Source organism: Protopterus annectens, chromosome 7.part0 (genome assembly GCF_019279795.1).
Source record: "Protopterus annectens isolate FY-2018-M chromosome 7.part0, PAN1.0, whole genome shotgun sequence".
Lineage (NCBI taxonomy): Eukaryota > Metazoa > Chordata > Ceratodontiformes > Protopteridae > Protopterus > Protopterus annectens.
The window spans coordinates 545,127,708-545,152,227 of record NC_056739.1 but is presented as its reverse complement, the minus strand read 5'-3'; the positions used below and the strand labels follow the sequence as shown (position 1 = coordinate 545,152,227).

Genomic DNA, 24,520 nt, shown 5'->3' with positions numbered 1-24,520 from the left:
CACGGCTAAACCACAATCCATACCTATAGGTGCTACAACAGAGGAATCTGGTTTAAAAGATGAGTGGTCTGAGGTACAACAAATGTCTACAGCAGAGTTACCCACCAGCAATTGAGGCAAACTTCTAGCCTGCTATGGTGGCAAAGGCAGTCTGCTTAACTTTTTCTTTTTGCAGCTGGAAGAAGGCCCAATCATGGACCCGGTAGTCTATTCCATGGTCAAGCTGAGAACAGTGCCTCTTTCCTGGCGAAGACAATGCAGCAAATGAAGATAAAACAACCAGTCGACAGAGGTTACTTTTCAACAGAAAAACACAGTAAAAAGTACTTTCAAATACTATGCAAGACCTATCAAGGAAAATTAAGCACAGAAAATATGTTTTCAGTTAGATAACACTACTTTTAAACTGGGAGAAAAAAATGAGTGCTTCATTTAAAACTACATTATAGTCTTGAGATTGTCCATTAAAACAACACTCCTAACTATAAAATAAACTTCCTGAAGAGGAAACTAATAAAACATCAATAAATGTAAGAAAATGGAAGTTTTTTTCTCCCAAAGAGAACTTTACTACTCAACAAAGGAAAACACAATTCGAATGTCGATCCTCAAAAGCCTCACAGGAGCATACTCTTTGGTAGCAGCAAAGTTATAAAGGGCTTTGCACCCAAACTTGTCTTTTAGCCAGCTCAGCTCAAGCTGCTAGACAGTTTGAGTGCATGTAAAGTGCCCTGAAGCTTTGAAAGCTGGCTGGCCATTTTATCCTTGGCAAGATATAACCCATATAGCTAAGGCTACTGCAGCAGTGATCAATATGATGAACACTGAATGGACTTGAGTCAGACAGACACTCAGTGTTTGGCAGACAGTAGGGGTGGGGGAGCTCTGGAAAAGAAAAAAAAAAAAGACTTCCACTGTGGTACATGTGTAGTGCACACATTTCACAAATCTAACTCAAAATTCTTTCAAGCTGATATCAACAAGTTTTATCTTTGTTTTTCTAAAGTTTTTCAAATGCATAACCATACTTAACATAAAATTTACCTCAAGACACATAAGTGTGCACAAACACACATGTACAAACACACCAAAAAATACTTGCCTACACTAGTTTCATACATTTACTCTTTCTCAAAGACATACCATATGGGCTGGAACACAACCATGCCAGAATATGGAAGTCATCGTACGGTTCTATATTCTTATATACATTTTCTTGCTTTTTTGTGCACAACAATGTTTGAAGGATGCTGTCCTTAGCATGTGCATATTATTTTAATTCTGATATTTCAAGCTCAGAAAAGTACACTTTTAGAAGCAAAACTCCTGCCTACCTAGGTCCATGTCACAAGCCCGTGGTCTCTGTGAATATGGTACATTTTTATACACTGCATCCAAGATTTTTTCTTTCACTTGTGTGATGGTGTCACAGTTCAAGGCTTTCACTGGTATTTCTGGACTATTCTCATTATCAGGATTCACACAATTCAGAATCTGTTTAATAAAAAAAAAAAATAGTCACATGTCAAGACAACAAAGTAAGTGTAGAAATCCCAACAGTACCAAATGATTCTTTTATTTATGTACATTTTAAACAATGTCAGGTTCTCATACCTAGCTCTAACTAGTCAGAAAGTCTGTTAGTAGCATTCTGATCAAACTGTAAGGAAGACAGCTCTCACCTGAACTGCCTGTGGACAGAAACATCTTTTAAGGATATTTAGGGAAGTTTAGAAATCAAACAAAATACATTTAAACTGCTTTTGTAACCAAAGAAACATTTAAACACAAATTTGCGTACAGCTGTAATTCCACAATGCATTTCACTTACTGTTAATGACATAGTCAATAAATTCTTTATTTTGGTAAATTTGCAGTCATGTCAAAACATTTTATGAAAACGTGAAGTAATTGTGGAAAACCAAGAAACGTCAAGTAAGACATTTTATGTCAGCTAAATAAATACATACATAACATTACTAGATTAATTTCAGTAATTTAATGCAAAATAAAATTTATCAATGCTAAATCAAAGGATTACAAACTCAGGTGATGCATAACAATGTCACAGCTATAAATCTATAAAAGAAAAATATCACAACAGTTATGCTTACACTTATGGCTCGAGTCATGAAGAATACACATTTCCTGAGTTAAGTGCGAGTATAATAACTTTTTAGGGTCATATCTATAGGTTTATACTGGCTAATGATCACCAGGGTCTTTACAAACCTAGTGGTGTAGCCCAACCCAGTTTTGTCTCAGAATTGCTTGGATGCCTATATGGTGGGGGTATGTTAGTAAAGAGGTAGAGGGTTATGGGGGGGTATGTTGGTTAAGGATTCACTTACTTATTGTCGAGTTCCATCCATCAGAGACATGGAGGCTAGACTGGTGATGAATCTGTGATTTCCCATCCAATGATCATGGTTTCTTTTAAATAGGGTCAGGGTGAACTCAGCTTCACATAGCTGGGTAGCTTATTCTATAGCATGGGAATTCTTTGAGAACCGAAATTAGTGTCTCCAGCAGCTGCTATTTATGTCAAAGACAAAGTTCAGGTCCTTGGATCTAATGTTTCTGCCACTGTTTGTCTTGTGGATGTGCAAGAGATCCATCAGAGCTGGATCTGAGGATATCTACTATACTAGGCATAGATTGTTTTTTTCTGTGAGACCTTTTTACTCATAATTTTAGTTTGTTGGCTGGGATCTTTTGCAGACACCCTAATGGCTATGGATATCAGCTGGGTAGGACAACCTTGTGTTTCTAAAGGTTAGCCAAATATCCCATGTATGCTGTGCTGATGATGCCATTAGAAGGCTGAAACATGTATGTCCACAGCTAGTGGGATTTGGCTTTATTGGCCTGAATTTGTCCATAAATAGAGATAAAATGAAAAAAAATGGACATTCAGAATTGCCATGTAGCTGAAATGTGTAATGTTTTTAAAGGGTTATTTGCATATATCCCATGTTGCCTCTAATACAAGATGTTTAAGGAATTAACATGTGTAAGGGATTTTTTTCCCATACAAGTCCATGGCAGAAGACTGGCTGCATACCCTTTCTTCATCGTGGTAAATCTCATCAGCAGTGAATCCCTTTCTCTAAAAAGTTCTGAAGCGAGTTGATATAGCTAGCCGAGTTCAATTCAGAAATTTAACATGAGCTGTACAACTGGCACAAAATCTACAAAACTGTGACTTTCAGGATAAGTATAATGCCCAGCTAAGCTGTGAGGCTGTGATCCTAGGTATGACCTTAACAACACTGTGATTACCAAGAGATCAGAGTGGTTAACTGCAGATCTTTGCTTTGCAACTCCAAGGTCTGAGGTTCAGCACTGCCATCCACTATCAATGTCGATTCTGCATGTTTTTCTCATTTCTGCATGGCTTTTCAATGGCTGCTTCACATTCTTCCCATCTTCCATAAATGTGCTGGTTGACTTTGTGTTCAACATTCTGACTTTCTGTACTGACATACATTCATATATACATGCACACATTTAATACATATACACACACACACACACACAGATATATATATATATATATATATATATATATATATATATATGTATATAGGGTTTACTTCATATGACCTAAATTTCATTTGACTGAGACCAAAACACTGACATATTAAAGTAAAATGTATATGCCCTTTTCCCCACTATAGTGCAATTCTGGAGTTACTATATATAGTTGGGGGGGGGGGGGCACAGCCTCCCACATACTTTAAACATTTTAAACCATACACATGGATATTTATAACTGTAATGAATAACTCTTTGCAGAACACAATATTTACCTAAACTATGTGGGGGTGTGTGTGTATATATATATATATATATAATTTTTTTTTTAATTTAATTTACATTTGTTTACTGGGAAAGTCCGACTGGGATAAGACCCATTTTCAGCAGAGGCCAGGAGAGAAAAGCTCCACAAATTATATAAAACTTATACAAGAAATTATACAAAATTTATACAAGAAATTATCCAAAAAATATACAAGACATACAGTACACCAGAAATTTCATTCTATGCTATTATAGCTGACATTTCTATTATACAATCATCTGATATAATTCTTTATTGTAGTGCAGTCATTATCGTTTCTCAAAGTAAGCTGAGGAAGGGTTTGTAGGGGGGAAATTGGATAGAATAAGAGGAGGTTAGATTATATAGACATGAGAGAGAGCACAGATTATGAGGTGGTCAGTGAAGAAGAAAAACTATGGCCAGAAACTATTAAAACTAGTTAGCCTGAAGTAGTACAGGAACAAAGCCAGGTGTCATTAAGAATCTTTTTGAATTGGTTGGTATTTGTGGTGGTTCTGATGCTGTAAGGCAGTGAATTCTACCTTGTTGCTACATGATGAGAAAATAAGGAGTCCCCTGCTGCATTACTGGATTTGGACACTTGTAGTAGAAATGTATTTCTTGAGAAAAGACTTCTATTTGTGGCATGGGGCTGGAGAATATTTAGAAGGGCAGGGTTTTTTCAGGTTGATATACTAGTTTGTGTGCTAAGGTTAATTGGTTATAGGATAGAAGTTGTGGAAGTTCTAACCAGCAGAGTTTTTTTAAGGAGTGATAGTGGTGGGTATGATGTGGGCAGTCAGTTGTAAATTCAGCTATTTTATTGTAGCATGTTTCAAGTTTAATTAAATCTGTCTTTTTAAGATTGGTGACAATTGGGGAAGCATACAGAAGTGTTGATAGAAGATAGTTTCTAGCAATGGCAACCCTAGAGGTGTTAGATAATTTTTATGTCTGTAAAGAGTACCCATTTTTTGTTAACTTTCTTAATTATTTGTGCTATATGTAGGTCAAATTTTAGGTTATCTATTATTACACCTAGTAGTTTTGTTTGTGAATCGGCATTAATTTTAGTATTATTCCGAGCTGTAATGTAGAAGATGCTGTGGGCTGGAAGATCATGAGTTTTGTTGTATTGAGATTGAGTATGAGCTGATGGTTAGAGAGCCATAGTTCAGTATCTGAGAATGATTTTTGGGTTATATCATGGAGGTGTTGCAGGTTATTAGTGGCACATATAAGTGCTGTGTCATCTGCATATTGGATAGTTGAAGCCAGTGGGGTAGCACTATGGAGGTTGTTTGTAAAAACAGTGAAGAGTAGAGACCCAAGAACTGAGCCTTGAGGTACTCTTAGTGTGATGGGAAGAGGAGGGGATAGGAGATTAAGCCATTTTACAGATTATTGATGGTCCGGTAGATAGCTTCAGAACCAATGAAGTGCAGAGGGGCTGAGGTTCAACTGGGAGAGTGTATTTAATAGTTTGTGGTGGGAGACCATATCAAAGGCCTTGGGCATGTCTAGAAAGACAGCAGAGACTATCTTACCATTGTTTTTCAGTTGGTTGATGATATTGGTGAAACTGGGGACTGTAGTTGTGGTACTATGATGGGGCTTAAAACCATGTGACATGTTGCTAGCATGCTGTTGAAGGTAAGATAATGAATCAGTTGGGAGTGGATACATCTTTTGAGGAGTTTAGATAGTGGAGGGAGAATAGCAATCGGTCTGTAGTTGGTCAGTTTTGTGGAATTTCTGCCTTTGGTAAGGGGATAATGTGTGCAATTTTCCGTATTGCTGGGACGTGTTGTTCTGCTATGAGCCTACTAATAAGGATCAACACTGGATAAGATGTAGCTTCAGCTGCTAGTTTTAAATATTCGACCGGTAACTTGTCAGCTGCTAATGAAGAGGGTTTCAGCTCTTTCAGTAGTTTCTTAATGGTAGCTGCGGGAACAGGCTTAAAGGAGAAGGAGTTGGAGTTCATATTTAGAAGTTTGGAGAATAGCGATGGTTCTGTGGAATTACTTTTAATTAGAGATAGTACACTTTCAGTGAAGTATTTATTGAATTCTTCTGCAACGGTGGTAGGAGAGTGTGGTAAGTTGGGGGAAGGGGTAGTGGAATGTCCTGGGTGGAGAACAACATTTATGGTATTCCAAAATTGTGGGGGGTTATGCTGGTGTTTATGTTGCAGGTTATAGTAGAAGTTCTTTTTATCTAGGTTGATTTGGTGTTTAGCCTTGTTTCTAATTTGCTGGAATGTGATATGGTTGATTTGGGTTTTACAGGTGAGCCATGTTTGCCAAGCTTTGTCTTTTTTCCTAAGTAGGATTCTGGTGTCATTAGTTAGCCATGGTGTGTATATGGCTTTAATACAAATTGACTTGGGGGAGGACAATTTGTTTAGAATTTCAAGGAAGGTACTATTGAAATAATTTACTGCAGCATCAAGGGGCAGGTTTTTTTAGTAGAGAACAGTTACATTTTTTTAGGGTATTGATCAGGTCGTGGGGGTCAAAGTTTTTTTTACTACAGATTTGGTGGAAGGTGGTGAGCTTGACAGTATTGATGTTTTTTTCAATATATATAGGTTGCCATATGGTCACTAAGGCTGTCAGGTAAGCAGCCACTAATCTGATAATTCTGACGTTTGTTGGTTAGTGTCCAATCCAGTATAGACTGATGGTTGGAGTTTTTATTTATCCATGTAGGAGCTTGAATGAATTGTGTTAAGCCATAAAGGTTGATGTGATTGCTAGGGTTACGTGAATTACAAGTTGTCCAGTCTATATTAAAGTCACTCATAATGACAGTTTCTTGGACTATGGAATTTTATATAGACTGGATGATGTGCTGTACAGTGGAGATGCTATTTCCAGGTGGGACATAGGTAACTATAATGATTATGAATTTGTTTTGGTTAAGTTGAAGTATAGTAGGTAGGATTTCTATGTTTAAGAGGTTATCTCTGTATTGGCTTTGTGGAAAAAGTGTGAGACTGCTCTTAAATAAGATGGCTACCCCTCCACCTATTTTTTACCTTCCTGTCTGCTCTAATAATTTATGTATATGTATTTGGACAGCGCTACTTTTGTTGAACAGCACCTTTGTCGACATATGTTTAGTTGACACAATTTGGTCGACTAAACAGAAGGTTGGCACCTGTCAACAAAAGTAGTAAAGCAGTAGACTGGACGATTCTTGGAGTTTGGGAATTTGCACTTTCCCTGAGAACTGTGAGATCTCTGAGTTAGAATATACAATGAGCAGGGTGTGGGGGGCTTGCTCCCATACCTCTCAACCTCTCAGAGCAAGAAATCTAGACAAAGCCATAAATAAAAGTGGGACAAAAGGCCCAAAAATATGGACAATTTTTAAATATTGCTCTTACAAACTTAGAAAGTTGATACACTAACAGGTTTTATATTAGCATGAATTTTCTGAATGGTATGAAGTCTGAAACTCAAATCTCTCTCATTATTTTTTTTAACTTCAGTCTTTAATGATTTGCCACTAATTTGCCAGAAAACCACAAGTTTATGAAAAATGGACCAAAAAATGAGGGAAAAATCTGGACATTCTGCAAAAATCTATACACTTGAGAGGTATGCTTGCTCCTCTGCTAAAAACAAGGTTTCCTTTTTAATTTTGTTTTAAGGCTTTTGCATGCACTGAGATTGATGTTCGACACATGCTTAGTTGTGTTTTGACATGCAAAACAATGATTATTTGGTGTCAGCGTTATTCAAGTCACTAGTGGTGCTCCAGAAGAGCAAAGAGTCATATAAGGGAACACTTTTTAGTGATGTTAAAAAAAGCAAATGCTCATATGAGTAAACTTTCTTCTCTTGCCTATGTTTTTGCTGGCAGCTTTTTGTATGAGATCACAGTGCAGTCGGGTCAGGGAATTTGCCCTTATCCTGGTATTCTCTGCATTTTGAGGTTAGTATATATAATTAGCATGTGTTATTGGGGGGTGCCATCCTGCTGTGAAAACATTACTTTTAGTCTGTGTAGGTTTTGATAATTTTAGATACACTCTAAAATGATTGTTCTTTTTTGATATACAGATATATCTTTATCTATACCTATATCTATGTGTATATATATATATATATATATATATATATATATATATATATATATATATATACACACACACACACACACACACACACACACACACACACACACGTATATAAACTCTGGGTTCTCATCACCTGTTAGCAAGTGAAAAATGATCTACACAAAATGAAACAAGTTCATCAAATGTCAATCAAGTGTGTATAGATTCATAGGTAGGTACTAGGCTATTGGCCCTAGGGCCTATACGAGCCTAGCCAAAAAGGTACCCTGGCTTTCACCACCCAAGAAAATTATTTTCCTGTGCCCCTGTTGAGCAGAGCCACAGAAGTGATCCCTGGGGTTGTTGTTGTTGTTGTTTGTCTTTCGGCTTTTCCCGGTTAGGGGTCACCACAGCGGAACTCCGGTCCGCTAATGATTGGCAGTTAGTTTTTATGGTGTCGAGTTGCCAGCCCGATGCCCAACCTTGAATGAAGGCACGCCCATTCAACGCATGTCTTTTGAACTCCCACTCGACCGCGGGGAGAACATGCAGACTCCACACAGAAGGCACTCCTAACCTAAGCCGAGAATCGAATGGGAGAACCTCTTGCTGTGAGGCAACAATGCTACCGCTGCACCACCGTGGAAGTCCAATCATCAAAATTTTTCTTGAAGAGTACTAATGAGGAGCTTTGTTTGATATAGATAGGTAGTTTGTTCCAGAATATGGGAAGTCTCTGGGACAGGAATCTATCCCTACAGCATGTTCTGTTAATTGTGGTGACAAGGTTTAGCTCCCTAGAGCATATAGCTCAGAGGGATTGGGATTTCTTTAAGTGGAGCATGTCAAATAGCTCTGGATTTGACATAGCTTTGTATGTTAGGCAGAGATCACCTCTGAGTAGGCGATATGCATCGGAGTAAAGCTGGAGTTTTTTGAGATGGTCAGCGTAGGGCATCTGTTTGAGGCCAGTAATCCTCTTTGTGAGATATTTCTGTGGCCTTTCCAGATGTTGTAGATGTCTTTTGAAGTATATACCAAAAGGGGTGTTGTACTCTATAATAGGTCTAATGAGTGATGAGTAGAGGGGAACAATGACCTCTTTTTTCCTGGATGAAAAGCCTTTTGTGATGAGGTGTGCCATGTAGAAGGATTTCCTGACTACTGTGGCGATGTGATTATCAAAGGAGAGACTACTGTCCACCTGTGTTCCAAGGTCTCTTATCACACTTTCGGTGTTAAGTAGACTGTCACCTATGTGGTAGCTCATGGGTACAGAGTTTTTACCAAAGGGGATGACAATGCACTTTTTGGCATTGAGCTTGAGGCCATGGCTTTGACACCAGGCATCTGTCTCAGTGAGGCCCTTTTGTAGGATGTCCACATCATTAGGAGTTTCAATTATGGCTCCTAGTTTGCAGTCATCTGCAAACTTAGTTAGCCAAAGACCTTCTGTGTTAGCATGTACTCCAGAAAAGTAGATACCAAACAGGAGAGGTCCCAGGACTGAACCCTGTGGTACTCCACTTGTCACTGGTCTGACGTTGGATTTGGAATCTGCAGCTTTCACAGTGTGGGTTCTGTCAGTGAGCCAGTTGGCAACCCATCTTGTGACATAGGGATTTATACCTAGTTTAGTGAGTTTATCTATAATTCCAGAGTGGGGGATGCCTCAAACGTCTTGGTACCTTAGAGAGTGATGCTTTTTCATGTACAAACTGATAGTGAAAGCCTTCTAATGCCATCTGCTTCACTTAATGATTCTTCCCTTAGCCACCTCCCTAGCTTGTCAAATGGATCTGAAATCATTATGGTCCAATTAACAAAGCTGGCACTAAGCATCAGCTTCTCTGGATCTCATCACAGTTTTACTACCAGACATATTACAAATCACTTAAATACCTCTCCTCCAGCAATAAAGTACTTTTCCTGCACCATCCAGAGTACATCAATGTTTCCATGAAAGCCAGACTTTCTGAAATTCAGGACAGAAGTCAGAGCAGACCAAATATGGCATGACTCATCTATGAGTATTTAACTAATTACTTATTTATGCATTTTATAATGCAGGATTACATGGTTGGGTTGAGACCTGCTGTTATTGGAAACCAAGAAGTCAGTCTGGTGAGTGGCTTACAATAGCTTAGCAGGCAAATGGAGACTCGTGGAATCAAAGCTAGGACTACTGAATACAACAGCATCTTGCAGCTTTAATTCTCTGTATTAAACTCAAAGATTAATATGGTGCTGAAACTATAAGTGTTCAGGCATCTTTGTAGCAGGAGTATGTTAACTTCATTTAAAGCAAATAATAATATCTTGTGATTTATTAATATGTAAGTACATGCAGTACAAACGAATTCTTAATCTTTTACATCTACAATCAAGTTCTTTAATAAACAGCAGTCAATACAGAACCAGTAAAAGAAAAAAATATATAGTAGCAGACATAAAACTCATACATAAAAACCCATTTAAACGCCCAGACACAAACTAGTAATAGGAACGAATACAAGCAATTCACAGCACAAGAAGAATTACTACCAAGATGCTTGCGTAACCGTTTGTCTTCAAGCACAGGCTACTCCTGCCATGTCAGGTACTGAATGCTCCTATTTATCAACAACACTGTTTGTTTAGGCCGCAGCAACATCTTCATGACACATCTGTCAACTCTGTTAATGTTGTTTCAGCCTTGACTGCATCAAAAATGGATGACTTTATGTCATAATATCTTTTTTCAGAGTCACAAAAAACAACTCTCTTCAGAACTAAATGTACATAATAATTTTCAGAAGCAATTTTTTAAAGAACAGGTAAGCCAGCACTGTATCACTGATGATGTTTGTTGCCTAGCAATGTATGTAGCAGAAGCTCACTTCCCATTTGCTGGCATGACATTATAACTGTCTTATAAGAAAATCAGCAATATACTAATAAAGATATTTTATTGTTCAGTGAAGAAAGGTTGTAAAAATGTGCACATGCATTCACTTTGAATGTTATGACCAGGAAAACGGAGCTAAGAATATCCAAATACCTTTTCAGCCTTAGTATGACAAGGAAGAGTAGTAAATTTGGGCGGACTGCTCCCCTCTCCCCCATACTTTTCAATTAAGGAAATAATCTATGCTGAACATCTGGATTATTTTCTTACATTTCTCAAGGGCTAACATAACTGATTTCGCTTTCACAAGAAATGTTACATGGAACTGTGTTTTAATGTCATGTCTGAAACACAAAAGGATAAATCTGAGCAACAAAAGAAATGGAAGATCCCCAGTAATGAAATTTAATCGCAACTCCTGCTTCAAGGCTAGAAGCTACAACTTTCTGAATTTAAAACCACAAGAATGTGTGTGTGTGTGTGTGTGTGTGTGTGTGTGTGTGTGTGTGTGTGTGTGTGTGTGTGTGTGTGTGTGTGTGTAGGCAGGTCCAACCTGTTAAGCTAACAACTGAAACAGTGCACCTCAAATAAGCCAAACATGAGACTGACAACAGTAGTAAAGAAAATTTTAAAGGGTAAATACACTGCTACAATTACAGCAGCAGTGATGCCTACTTAATTCCAGTAGCATCACAGTGAAAATCGGAATTTACGGCTAATGCCCTTCACTACAAAAAGGGGGTTGTACAGCCTGGTAGACCTGTATTTATCATGTGTGTGTGTATTGCATAATCTGTGTAGATGTTGCCACTGACTTTTCTATACCCGTTTTTCACTTCCTGCCTCTCCTGAGCTTGGGAGTATGATGATTCCCTTACTGTCAAAGGTACAAGGATGCAGTAGCGGCTAATGAGCAATTATCACCACAAGACCCAATGAGAGCTGTGCATGTTAAATTGGAGATGAAGAAAGGGCTTACTCAACCTTGACCCTAAAAGTGTATTTTTCTTCTCTCTTCAAAAGTCAATATTAACCTCACTGTTTATTTTGAGATGACACATGAACAAATATACATACAGTAATCTTTTTCAATCTTGTACCCACTTTTATCCATACCACCATCTCTGGAATGCAGCATCTGACATCTACAACCCTTGGTCGAAAAGCACACTTCTTCTCCCTAAGTTATATTCCTCACATATCTGCATACCACTAATCAATGGTCTACAACACCTTCTCCTATGGACCATAATCACCATTACTTAATTCATATCCCCAAACAAACATTTATTTTTTCAAATTGAGCTAAAGCCAAAGAAGTAAAGAAAACTGTTTTCACCTGTTAGCATTCACTTGCACAACACAATGCTGATACATTCTAAGTCACAAGTAATGCTGTGTATGCATGGATTTATTTATTTAACCTTTACTGACCTGGTAAGAATCAGTAGGTTAGTGGGCTCTTTTCAGGGGGTACCCAAAGTGGTATTTATACTGATTAGGGGAAATATGGCAAGGGTACTGGAGAAATTCCACTACTCTTTTTTGATAAGGGCTGTGGGGTCTTTTACATCCACCTGAGCTACCAACAACTCAATCAAATGGGATCTTGGTTTAACATTTCATACGAAGGATGAATGTAAACTTAAACCAAAAACCTAAAGACAACATTTTTTAATAGTTATCCTGGTGTGTGTGCGCGTGTGTGTGCATGTGCGTGTGTGTGTATGGTAAGGAGAGATATACAAACATAATGCAGCAACAGCAATGTTTCAGATCAACCCTGTTTTTGCAGCCAGCCCCTTCAGAGCAGTGGGGGGGGGGGGGGGTGATGCTTTCATCTTTTAGCAGCTAACATTTATTTTAATAATGCTCTAAACTGGGTTCCTGTTCTTATACCATGAGTGTAGAGCTGCCACTGTCTGACAATAAATGTAATTTAAGTTGGTTCTGTTCAGGCTGGAATGTAACACAGATGCATTCTGCTCCACATTTCTGAGTTTGAAGAAAATGCAACTTGACTGTTAGAGTAACACAACAAACCAGTTCTGCTGCATATTGTATGCTTCTGATTGCATACACAGCTATTTTGTTTAGAGCAGGAATTTTTTTCTCCTTGTTGTCCTACACTAGGCTAAGGGGCAAATCAGTTGGTACAGCTGACTTTCAGTAAGACAGTGAGGGGACAGTAGCAGACACAGTAAGACAGTGGGGGACAGTAGCAGACACTGCACAAAAAAATGTCCACTAAAGCATTACTTGTGCAACACTCACCAGAAAGCACAATAATCGCGCATCAGATTCATCAACATGTCAATAAAAGCATGATGCCTGTATAAAGACTTTACTTTCAGCAAGAAATAGAGTAAAAACTATACGGACTTAAACAAATAAACTGGCCTCTAGCTACAAATTTAGTCTTCAATTTAACATCTGAATTCAGTATGCATTTAAGTGATACAGAATACAGGAGACACTCATGTCACTGGAAAAAAAGCCTCAGGAATTTTAACATTCCATAATGAGTGGCTGAAAGGGGGGTACTCAAGCACTTTGTGCCAAATCTGTCATCAAACCCACTTAGTCAGAATGGGCTAAAACCCTTCTGTCTGGCAGTCTTACATTGTATAAGCAAATACAGGGTTACAGGAAGTTCAACCTCTGCATGGGGGTATTGACGAATCTCTGCAGAAAAAAACGTATAAATATATATATATATATATGTGTGTGTGTGTGTGTGTGTGTGAATATCAAGAGTTAGTAAATGAACATGGGGCTGCAGGAAGTTCATTCTTGGCATGATGATTATGGAAGGTCATAAGGAATCCTTGCATAAGAATTTAAGTATATAGTAGCTTGAGACATCTATCTGGTTTGTCCAAACTAGTTTCAACTGAACAACAATGCAGAAGTACACACAATCTCAAAATGAGACAGATAACAGAAGGCTCGAGAGGGTGAGTTGTTGGCAGGAAATACAATAAGAGTCTAGGTAACAAGAAGAGAAAGCAATGCTGTGACTTTCAGTGGAAGTTCCAGACAGGGCAATTTATTTAAAGAACGAACATAACCTCACAGAAGTGGGATAAGTAAGGCAAAGTTTTCCCATAAGGTCAACACCAGGGTTAGACTTTCTTCAGACCAAGAATGGAAAATAAAATGTTGGAAGGCTTAGAAAACATTAGAAGATAGATGCACTATAAACAGGTCAACAGAAACCATCTATAAGAGACAGCAGGACAAGGCTGACAAGGCAAGCTTTTGCAGAGTGGAGATGTGCTTTTGTGTAGTGGAGCTATGAACTACAAACCAGACACCTATTTACTTGCAGAAAAAAAGATGTATTGTGGACTAGAAATCCTAATGAAATGGCAGCTTGTGGAGCTAAACAGTCTCCAGATAAGAGTATTTTTGTGTAATGATTGCTCAAAGATCTCAGTTTAGGACTTCAAAAGTAGTTATTGAGAAAGGAAGGAAAATGTAGGCTTTCTGTGCAGTACAGCCAATTAAAAAGAGGAATGAAGTTCTCTGTCATAACCCACATCCTAATACTATCTGTCTTATCAAGGCAACTTACTTTATATCACAGTTAAGAATGTTCCAATTCCCAAAAGCTGCATTGATAAAAGTATTTAATAAAAGAAACATAATCGGCTGTGTCTTTTTCTTATGTGACAATTTCAACATAATTGGCTGTGTCTTCTTATGTGACAATTTCAAGTGGTTCTTCGCATGCTTATTTACATACCAGTGTTTTGTACTCAATCTGTTGTCGAATCAGTTTGTCCTCACTCAATGAGTAACGTGCCTCCCCAGTAATTGCATCAATTGGACCCTTCTCCATCTGTTGCTTGATGGCACAGTACAACATAAACAAAGGTTCTCCTGCACATTCCTGAAGAAAGAACATTCCAGAAAAGTATTAATGGCACATTACTGAAGCCGACAACTTCAACATGCAGTTTCCATTTCACTTTACTTACTTAATTACTTATGCATGACTGCATGTCTTTATTAATTTATTCATTTTTGTTAACTAGAAAAGTCCAACTGGGCAGTGCGATTTTCAGCACAAGCCCATAAAATTACATGACTACAAAATTACTAAAATGTTTATAGTAATGATTTAAAAAAGGTTCAGTGGCCACATTTTATACACATATATTCAGTGACAATTATACAGTTCTGTAACATGTAGCAACAATCTATTTACATGGTTAAATCTTCGGAGAATTCAAGAAGTTACGGCTACATTAAGGATGTGAGATACATGAAATAGGGAGAGAGAGAGAGAGAGACGGGATGGACAGACAAGGCAGAGGGAAGAAAGTGGGTAGCATTTTAATGGGTGGAGAAAGCATTATTGCTGGGAGATGGGTGTTAAAAAGTATAGGGATACATATAATGGTTATACAGGTGGAGGTAAAAAGACAGTATAGAATGGAGAAGAGATCTGAATTTGTGCAGTGGAAAGGATTGAGGGAAGACTAGCCCAGAGAGCAGGATGAGCAAAGCCAGGATTGGTTTAGATGTTGTTTGAGCAGGCTTTTGAAGCTGTTTACCCTTTCTGTCTGTTTAATATGAGTGAGGACGTTGGTCCATAATTTTAACACTTAGTGGGAGTAGAGGGAATTTCCAACAGTGCTGTAGGTACTTTACTTATGAAAATGAATACAACTGGACAAATAGTAACAGACAACAGTCGCATACGTCAAAAAAATGCAATATAAAACAACACAGTTAAAAATAAGCTGCCCCCATCTTCTCCACCCCACACAATATGATGCAAAGGCCACATGTTTTTTTGTTTGTTTTAATGAGAAGTAGGATGTCAATGTAGACTCCAAGAAGAAAGTGACAGTTGTCAGTGGTGATATTTCATCCACAGAAGGGAGCAGCCTTGTTCTCGATTACAGTCGTCTGTACATTACATTCCAAAGTCTTTACCACTGTTTGGAAATCATCTTACACAACTGACAAAAATTTCAAACTCGAGTATGTGAACATATTCTTTGGACTTCAGGAGTTACATGCATGAGCTGAGGAAAAATATCTGCAAAGTAAATAAAGTGACCATTAAGAAGTACGTGTGACAGCATTTTCTGTATGATCAGATTATCACAGGGGTAAGCATAATGCAAAAACAGCAAGCTGCAAAGCTACTGCAATACAAGTGTCGGAACAGTCAGCTGTCTGGAGCAGTAACCGCTAGGAATGGATAAACACAGTATATAAAAAGTTAAAGTGAAGATGAAAAACAGGCAAAAAAATATTAGTGCAAGTAGGAAAGCTCTGTTTTTATACAATTTACATTTACTTCTGCTCACTGTTCAGTGGCATTTACATTTCAGTGAAACTGATCCCTTGATATGTTTTCACGGACTGCAACATCATTTCATTTGGCTTGATGACGCAGTGGATTTTGTGCCGTGTTGTGCCATCTGTTGCTGTAATACTACAGTGGACCCCCAGTGGATAATGCATTAAGCAGACTGGCCTTCTAATCAGAAGCTTATCATGCAAAACAGAACTGTCTGTGCCATAGGGTAACTCTAAAGTACACTGCATTTCAGCAATATGGTCTGCAACGTGTGTCAGCTGTAGTTCTATCCTCATTTTATCATGTCCCACAACGCTCTTGTTATGACAAGTGGGCACAGGAAACATCTGATTGTTACATCTGGCTGGTTATATATGAGTTTTAATAACTTTGTTTTGGATGAAAATAGTTTCTAGAATTTTATATGCTTCTGTTTTTCTCCCTACAGCAGCTAAAAGCTTCTATATGTATACAGTTTCAGCAGTCACTTTGTCATTCACACAACCAGTTAAATACAGCTGCCAATGTAAACAGTATACCAGAGTGCTTCCGCCACACGATGGGCAGAAATGTAACAGTAACAATGCAGAAGGTATTGACAAGGCTGCACTTGAGTACTGCAGGCAGCTGTGCAGACTGTACAAGAAATGGGACAATGGTGTACTCAAAAAAGTGCAAAGGAAAGCCACAGGGTGCCAAAAAGAGTGGTTAGGAACACAAACAGTGAGGTAATGGAATTGCAAAAAATTCATCCCTAGAAAGAAACAGGAACAGGAGAATGTGATTTGGATTCACACATGCATAAGGGGGGAGGGATTGTAAACAGATGACTATGAAAAGGGAAGAATAAAATAGGTGTCCAGATAAAAGTATCCAGTTTCACAATGAACATGAGGAAACACTTTTTCAAACAAAGGGTAGGAGACACCTGGGTCAGTCTCCTGACTATGGCAAGTGGAGGGGTCTGGCAGGAAGAAAGGACTGAGAAATTCATGCTCAGGAACAGCTGATTACTAGTTCCTAGTTACTGAATAAGAGCAAACTAGAAACGCAATTGTTGAATACGTAGGTATATAAATCTGCAGCCGCTCTGGCAGGCATTCATACTTTAAAGGAGAGCACACACTGCACTCATATAGCATTAGGACACACAATGACCATTCAATGCCAAATAAACCAATCTGTTGGCATTTTACACAAAATAATTTATTACAGATTTATCCTGGTGTAATACTGAGATCATATGAAGCTATTTGTACATGACAATATTTGACAAAGGTATCTAAATTCAGCACCTGATATGAAGGACTTTAGTGCCATAAATCAGTACCTATTCATTCAGAGCAGCTGATGCCACCAAGAGTCTGGGTTTGGGCATGGCTATTATGTCACGGTATGACATCTAACAGATGGCTGTAACTATGAATACATTTTCCTTATGTAACATTAATGTCTCACTTAACCTTCATGTGAAAACACATGCAGTGGCAAACAGGAGGACGGCTAACCAAACACTGAGCAGCAGCAAAAAAGCAAACTCAAAACATTCAACCAATGAAAGGATAATAACAAATCTACTACACAGCAGCTTAACTTTTAATATTCTCATGCTGAGACTACAATATTACATCACTGGAACATCCCCAAAACAACTATTAGTATCTACATATAACTGCAACTGTCCATATTTGTTATTCATCATGTTTCAATACTTACTGTAATTTTCCCATATTATATAGTTAATGTTTTATTGTTATTTTACATATTGCATTTAATGATGTAAAAAATGTTTTATTTGTGTATATTTGGAGCTTTTCTTATGGGCCACCGCTGAAAGGGGGACTTTTTATCCCAGTCAGATGTTCCTGGTCAACAAAGACAAATAAATACATAACTGAATAACTGCCCACAAGCCCTTTAATCAAACACCCTAATATAAACTGTATAACCTCTCATATATAGTCATTCAACAAGCAAGTGCAAAAATACATTCAAACGTGCCTCAGCTCATCCTGTAACTACAACTCGTGTTTCTCCTAAAAGATGCATAAACAAGTACATTCAGGACCCAGCAGATGTCCTTCTATACCATAGAAGGAATGTCCTGCCTAGGACAGTCTGACACTCAGCCAGTATGAAGATGCCTAAAATAAGATCTCGAATGGGCTGTACATCACATTTATGCTCCCCACACACAACGTAGGGCATAAAAGGACTTACGGATGCAACTACCTAGAACTTCTTTGGCCACCAGTTCAAAAGACATTTTTGCTGGTTGGATCTACTCACATAGGACAAGGGGTCTCTCATTCATCCCAACTTGTCCACTGTGCAGCTGACATTGTGGGTGATAGGGTTTTGATACTTTCAGGCACATCTTTTCTGAGGATATTCTCAGGGTTTTACAGGAGGCAAAGAAATCCTCAAATAGCAAATTTTATATGTCTAAATGGAAAAGATTTTTGGTCTGGTGCCATGCTCGTAGCCAGGACCCTTTTTCACTGGGGATCTCTTTGGTCCTCTCTTATTTGTGTGAGTTGTTACAGTCTGGCTTGGCCTATTCTTCTGTGAATTTCCATTTGTCAGACATTTCTGCTTGTCTGCCCATGAATCCTCCTTAGACTTCTCATTTTGAGATCAAACAATTTCTTAGAGTCCCTGCATTAGGCCTAAAAAAAACCCATATTTCTTCTCCTTTGAACCTTAATTTTGTTTTGGAAAAATTGACTCACACTCCTTTTGAGCCTACAGATTCTGCTTCTTTACAACATTTTACCTGGAAGACTGATTTGTTTGCTGGCTCTTAACTCTGCTCAGAGGGTTTCTGAGCTCCAGGCCCTTAAGGCCATTCCTCCTTTTTTGGTTTTTGACTGGGATAAGTTGTCCCTTCATGCTAATAGGTTCATAGGTAGGTACTAGGCTATCAGCCCAAGGGCCTACGTAAGCCTAGCCAACAAGGTTCCCTGGCTTACGACACCCAAGAAAGTTATTTTCCTGTGCCACAGTCGAGCAGAGACACAGAAGTGATCCCTGGGGTGTATTTCCTATTTCCTATCCATTCATCAAGATTTTTCTTGAAGAGTGCTAATGATGAACTTTGCTTGACATAGATGGGTAGCCTGTTCCAGTGTATGGGAAGTCTCTGGAACAGGAATCTATCCCTCCAGCATGTCCTGTTTATTGTGGTGACAAGGTTTAGAGCATGTAGCTTGGAGGGACTGGGATTTCTTTAGGTGTAGCATGTCCAACAGCTCTGGGTTTGACATAGCTTTATATGTTAGGCAGAGATCACCACAGAGTAGGCAATATGCTACGGAGTAAAGCGTATGTTTTTTGAGATGGTCAGTGTAGGGCATTTGTTTGAGGCCAGTAATCCTCTTTGTGAGGTACTTCTGTGGCCTTTCCAGCTGCTGCAGATGTCTTGTGAGGTACATTCCAAAAGGGGCGTTGTACTCTGTAATGGGTCTAATGAGTGACGAGTAGAGAGCGTTGTCCATCTTTTATGCCCAAGGTAGTAAATGAGTTGTCCTTGAATCAGTCTGTACAACTCTTTTTCCTTTCTCCTCAGTCTGCTAGTGAGAGGGTCCTGCATACCTTGGATATGCACAGAAAGTTACGGTACTATTTGGATAAAACTATGAATATTCTCAAGTCTGATTAGCTTTTTGTTTCCTTTTATTCCAGGTCTTTGGGTTTGGCTGTCTCTAAGCAAATTATCTCCTCCTGGATATCTAAGGCCATTTCCTTTTGTTAACTTTTGATGGCAATTCTCTGTCTACTTCTGTTAGAGCTCATTCCACTAGGGCTGTTGCCTCTTCTGGTGCCTTCTTCAAGGGGTTGGACACCAATTCCAACCTTGAAGCTGCTACTTGGACTTCAGTGCATATACCTTTACTAAGCATTATAAGTTGAATATGGTTTCTAGGGCAGAACAGGTTCTTATGAAATCATTTGTGTGCGTTTGTTGAGGGCTCTTCTCAGCCTTCCACCTCCCATTCTGTTTCTTGAGCTTTTTTACTCTTACTTCTGTAACGAATACTGCAACAGAGATATAGAAGGACATAGTACAGTTGTGTAAAATCTTACTATAACAGTAAATGTCCTTCTCTAAACTGTTGCAGTATTCGCTCCCTCCCTCCAACTCCCTCTTGTTTGTTCTGCATTTTTTCCTGCTGGATGTGCATGGACTCCTTTGTCCTAAAGGTGCCTCTTCTCTTCTGAGGCAATTCAGTTCTAGGTAGTTGCATTTGTATGTCCCTTTTATGGCCTACATTCTATGCAGAGAGAGCATAAATGTATATTTCTAAGGCAATTCAGTTCTAGGTAGTTGCATTTGTATGTCCCTTTTATGGCCTACGTTCTATGCAGAGAGCATAAATGTAATATATGGAGCGTACAAGATCTTTTTTAGCCTTTTTCATACTGGCCGGCCATTGGGCCACCCTTGGCAGGGGATCCCATTGTAATGAATATTGCAACAGTGAACAGAAGGACATCTACTGTCATGGTAAGATTTTACATAATTGTACTTTAAAACCACATCATATCACTATGTAAAAGCTGCATCAAACATGCATGTCACAGAAGTATATGTCAATAATCCTACATATTAAGTATGATCTTGAACTTTTATCTGAAAATATTTATTTCATTTACTTTGTTTACTGGAATATGATGATGGAGTCTACCCAAAAGCATTTTCAGCACTGACCTGGGGAGAAAAGCTCGAATGTGTGTTATCAGAATAGAGCAATTCACTTAGAATACCTAATAAAATTTTATTTTTATCAACACAGTTACAGAGAAATAGGTATAAATATTTTTACAATCAGAAAAACAACTGCATTACTGAGTAACAAGACTTCACAATTACTACAGAACATCACAGCTAGCCACCTGGTGGAATGAACACTGGCTCTAGGTGGTGGTTACTGTTGATGTGATACCCTCACCTCATGTGCAAGATGGAAAAAGGAGGGTTGATGCTGATTAGCTAGAGTAAAAAACACAGCCATATTCTACTTGAAAGAAACAGACAAATTTAAACATTTTTGCAATTTGAAAAACAGTAGCACTGTTAAGTGATAAGACATTTGTTTTTGTTTCAAAAGAATGCTACTGACACATGGATGATGAGAGAACACATTAGTGATCACATGGATGATGAGAGAACATGTTACTGATCACATGGATGATGAGAGAACACACGTTAGTGATCACATGGATGATGAGAGAACACACGTTAGTGATCACATGGATGATGAGAGAACGCACGTTAGTGATCACATGGATGATAAGAGAACGCATATTAGTGATCACATGGATGATGAGAGAACACGTTAGTGATCACATGGATGATGAGAGAACTCGTTACTGATCACATGGATGATGAGATGATCACATGGATGATGAGAGAACACACGTGGTGATTGGATGATAAGAGAACGCATATTAGTGATCACATGGATGATGAGAGAACACGTTAGTGATCACTTGGATGATGAGAGAACACTTTAGTGATCTCATGGATGATGAGAGAACACATGTTAGTGATCACATGGATGATGAGAGAACACGTTAGTGATAGCATAGCAATGGAAAGTTGACAGGGTAAGACAGTGAGAAAGTGAGAAGCTAGGAGAGTGTTGGGGGCGATGACTAAAAAAGATCAACAACAACAGCTAATAAAAATGTTTTTGAATGAGGAACCGATAAGTGTACATTTTCAAGGAGATAAGTTAGATATGCTAATGTTACATAAATTGTGAAATCACAAGCCAGTTATATGGGTCGACCAAAATGCTAGTGATGAAACTCTGCTGGAGGATAGGAAGGAAAAGGCCTACAGCACTATGTAGCAGTCAGAGTGTGATGTACTCCCCTTCTTGTCTTGTCATTTAATATAAAACCGGAATCCAAAGCAGCCTGCTGACAAAATTCAAATAAGCAGCTATAATTAAGCTCTAGCATTTAGAACACCCACAAAGGGAGAAACATTTGCTCATCCAATGAATATATTTTGCTTGGGAATGCAGCTAAGTTGCTTGATGCGGTGGGTTGAGAATGTTGACACTGTTATCATCAAAGTGGTAATTTCTATAATATATGACAGGGTCTACCAAAATTATAATGGATGTGGACTCCTCCTCAGATTACTTACAATTTTTTTCTAATCCGTGGTTCCAATTAGTTATGATTCCAGATTTTATGTAGCACTTAAGGTCTAACCATGCATCAATAGTTTAATTTATTGGCTCCTACTGTTACTAAATATTTTATGCTGGATAGGGAATCAGCCTCTTGCTGAAGATGTTCTTTTCCCTACTCACGGCAGCATCACTTCCTTGCTGAAGATGGTCTTTTCCCTACTCACGGCAGCATCACTTCCTTTCTGAAGATGGTCTTTTCCCTTCTCACGGCAGCATCACTTTCCTGCTGAAGATGGTCTTTTCCCTTCTCACGGCAGCATCACTTCCTTTCTGAAGATGGTCTTTTCCCTTCTCACGGCAGCATCACTTTCCTGTTGAGGATGGTCTTTTCCCTTCTCATGGCAGCATCACTTCCTTTCTGAAGATGGTCTTTTCCCTACTCACGGCAGCATCACTTCCTTTCTGAAGATGGTCTTTTCCCTTCTCACGGCAGAATCACTTCCTTGCTGAAGATGGTCTTTTCCCTACTCACGGCAGCATCACTTCCTTGCTGAAGATGGTCTTTTCCCTACTCACGGCAGCATCACTTCCTTTCTGAAGATGGTCTTTTCCCTTCTCACGGCAGCATCACTTCCTTTCTGAAGATGGTCTTTTCCCTACTCACGGCAGCATCACTTCCTTGCTGAAGATGGTCTTTTCCCTACTCACGGCAGCATCACTTCCTTTCTGAAGATGGTCTTTTCCCTTCTCACGGCAGCATCACTTCCTTGCTGAAGATGGTCTTTTCCCTACTCACGGCAGCATCACTTCCTTGCTGAAGATGGTCTTTTCCCTACTCACGGCAGCATCACTTCCTTGCTGAAGATGGTCTTTTCCCTTCTCACGGCAGCATCACTTCCTTGCTGAAGATGGTCTTTTCCCTACTCACGGCAGCATCACTTCCTTTCTGAAGATGGTCTTTTCCCTTCTCACGGCAGCATCACTTCCTTGCTGAAGATGGTCTTTTCCCTACTCACGGCAGCATCACTTCCTTGCTGAAGATGGTCTTTTCCCTACTCACGGCAGCATCACTTCCTTTCTGAAGATGGTCTTTTCCCTTCTCACGGCAGCATCACTTCCTTTCTGAAGATGGTCTTTTCCCTACTCACGGCAGCATCACTTCCCTGCTGAAGATGTTCTTTTCCCTACTCACGGCAGCATCACTTCCCAGCTGAAGATGTTCTTTTCCCTAATCACTTATGGCAACATCGCTTCCTTGAAGCTCTCAAATCTCAGTATTCAAAAAATATCTGATACAGAATGGGACACAGTGTTTTAAGTTTATTTATATCTTGTCACTTTGTTTATGATTTCTTGTAGACAACAATCCATTAAAAGGAATGCAGATAAAGACCCACCGAAGAACTAATAACGCACAGAGATAAAGTTTGGAAAACCTGGCTTAATTCTAAAAATTCATCAGACCTCATTTATTATAAACAGCTCCAAAACCAAGTTAAAAAGCTCATCTTTAAAGACAAACAGCATTACTTCTATAACCAGCAAACGGATAGAAAAAATAACCCCAAAATGTTCTGGTCATCCATAAGTAATCTCCTAAACCCTGGCACCAAACCCAATCCCTGTCCACACCCTGACATGCCTCCTGAACAAATAGCCAGCATTTTCAATGCCTACTTTATAGACACCATTGCCAACATAACTGCATCCTTCTCTTTACCTCTCCCTAATATTTCTATTCCTACAATGCATCATCCTATTCCCCCCTTAAAACAATCTACTCCCCCAATTAATACTTCACAAACCTTGGATCACGCCACTCCAAGAATTAATACCTTACCTCCAACTTCCTCACAACAGTCTCTACACCTTCAGTTTAACCTCTCTTCCATCTCCACCTCCTAAATTAAAAATCTACTTTCAAAATTAAAACCCTTTTCAAACTCAGCCGATAAAATCCCTGCCAAGTTTCTGCAAATCACTGCCGACTCTGTGGCCTACCTCATTAGTATTCTGATCAACAGAGCAATCCTAGAATCCTATGTACCTTGTCTTTGGAAAAAAGCAATCATCCTTTCTCTTCACAAAGGTGGCCCTTTAACTAACGTCTCCAACTTTCGCCCTATCACTGTACTCTCCCCATTGTGTAAAATCCTTGAAAAATGTGTGCAAAAACAACTCAGACTATCTCCTTAAGAAAAAGATCCTCTCCTCAACACAAAATGGCTTCCGTCCAGGTCACAGCACATCCACTGCACTGATTTTGTTT

General features: G+C 38.9%; 1 protein-coding gene across 1 annotated transcript in view; it reads right to left on the bottom strand.

Moving 5' to 3' along the window:
- The window catches only part of PLXNA2 (plexin A2), a 1,613,917-nt gene that overhangs the window by 122,157 nt on the left and 1,467,240 nt on the right, over positions 1-24,520 (bottom strand). The window contains exons 24-25 of the mRNA XM_044077136.1: positions 14,531-14,677; positions 1,335-1,494 (exon numbers count right to left, since the gene is read on the bottom strand). Coding sequence (XP_043933071.1) covers positions 1,335-1,494; positions 14,531-14,677 — 307 coding nt within the window. The remainder of the gene's footprint in view (positions 1-1,334; positions 1,495-14,530; positions 14,678-24,520) is intronic.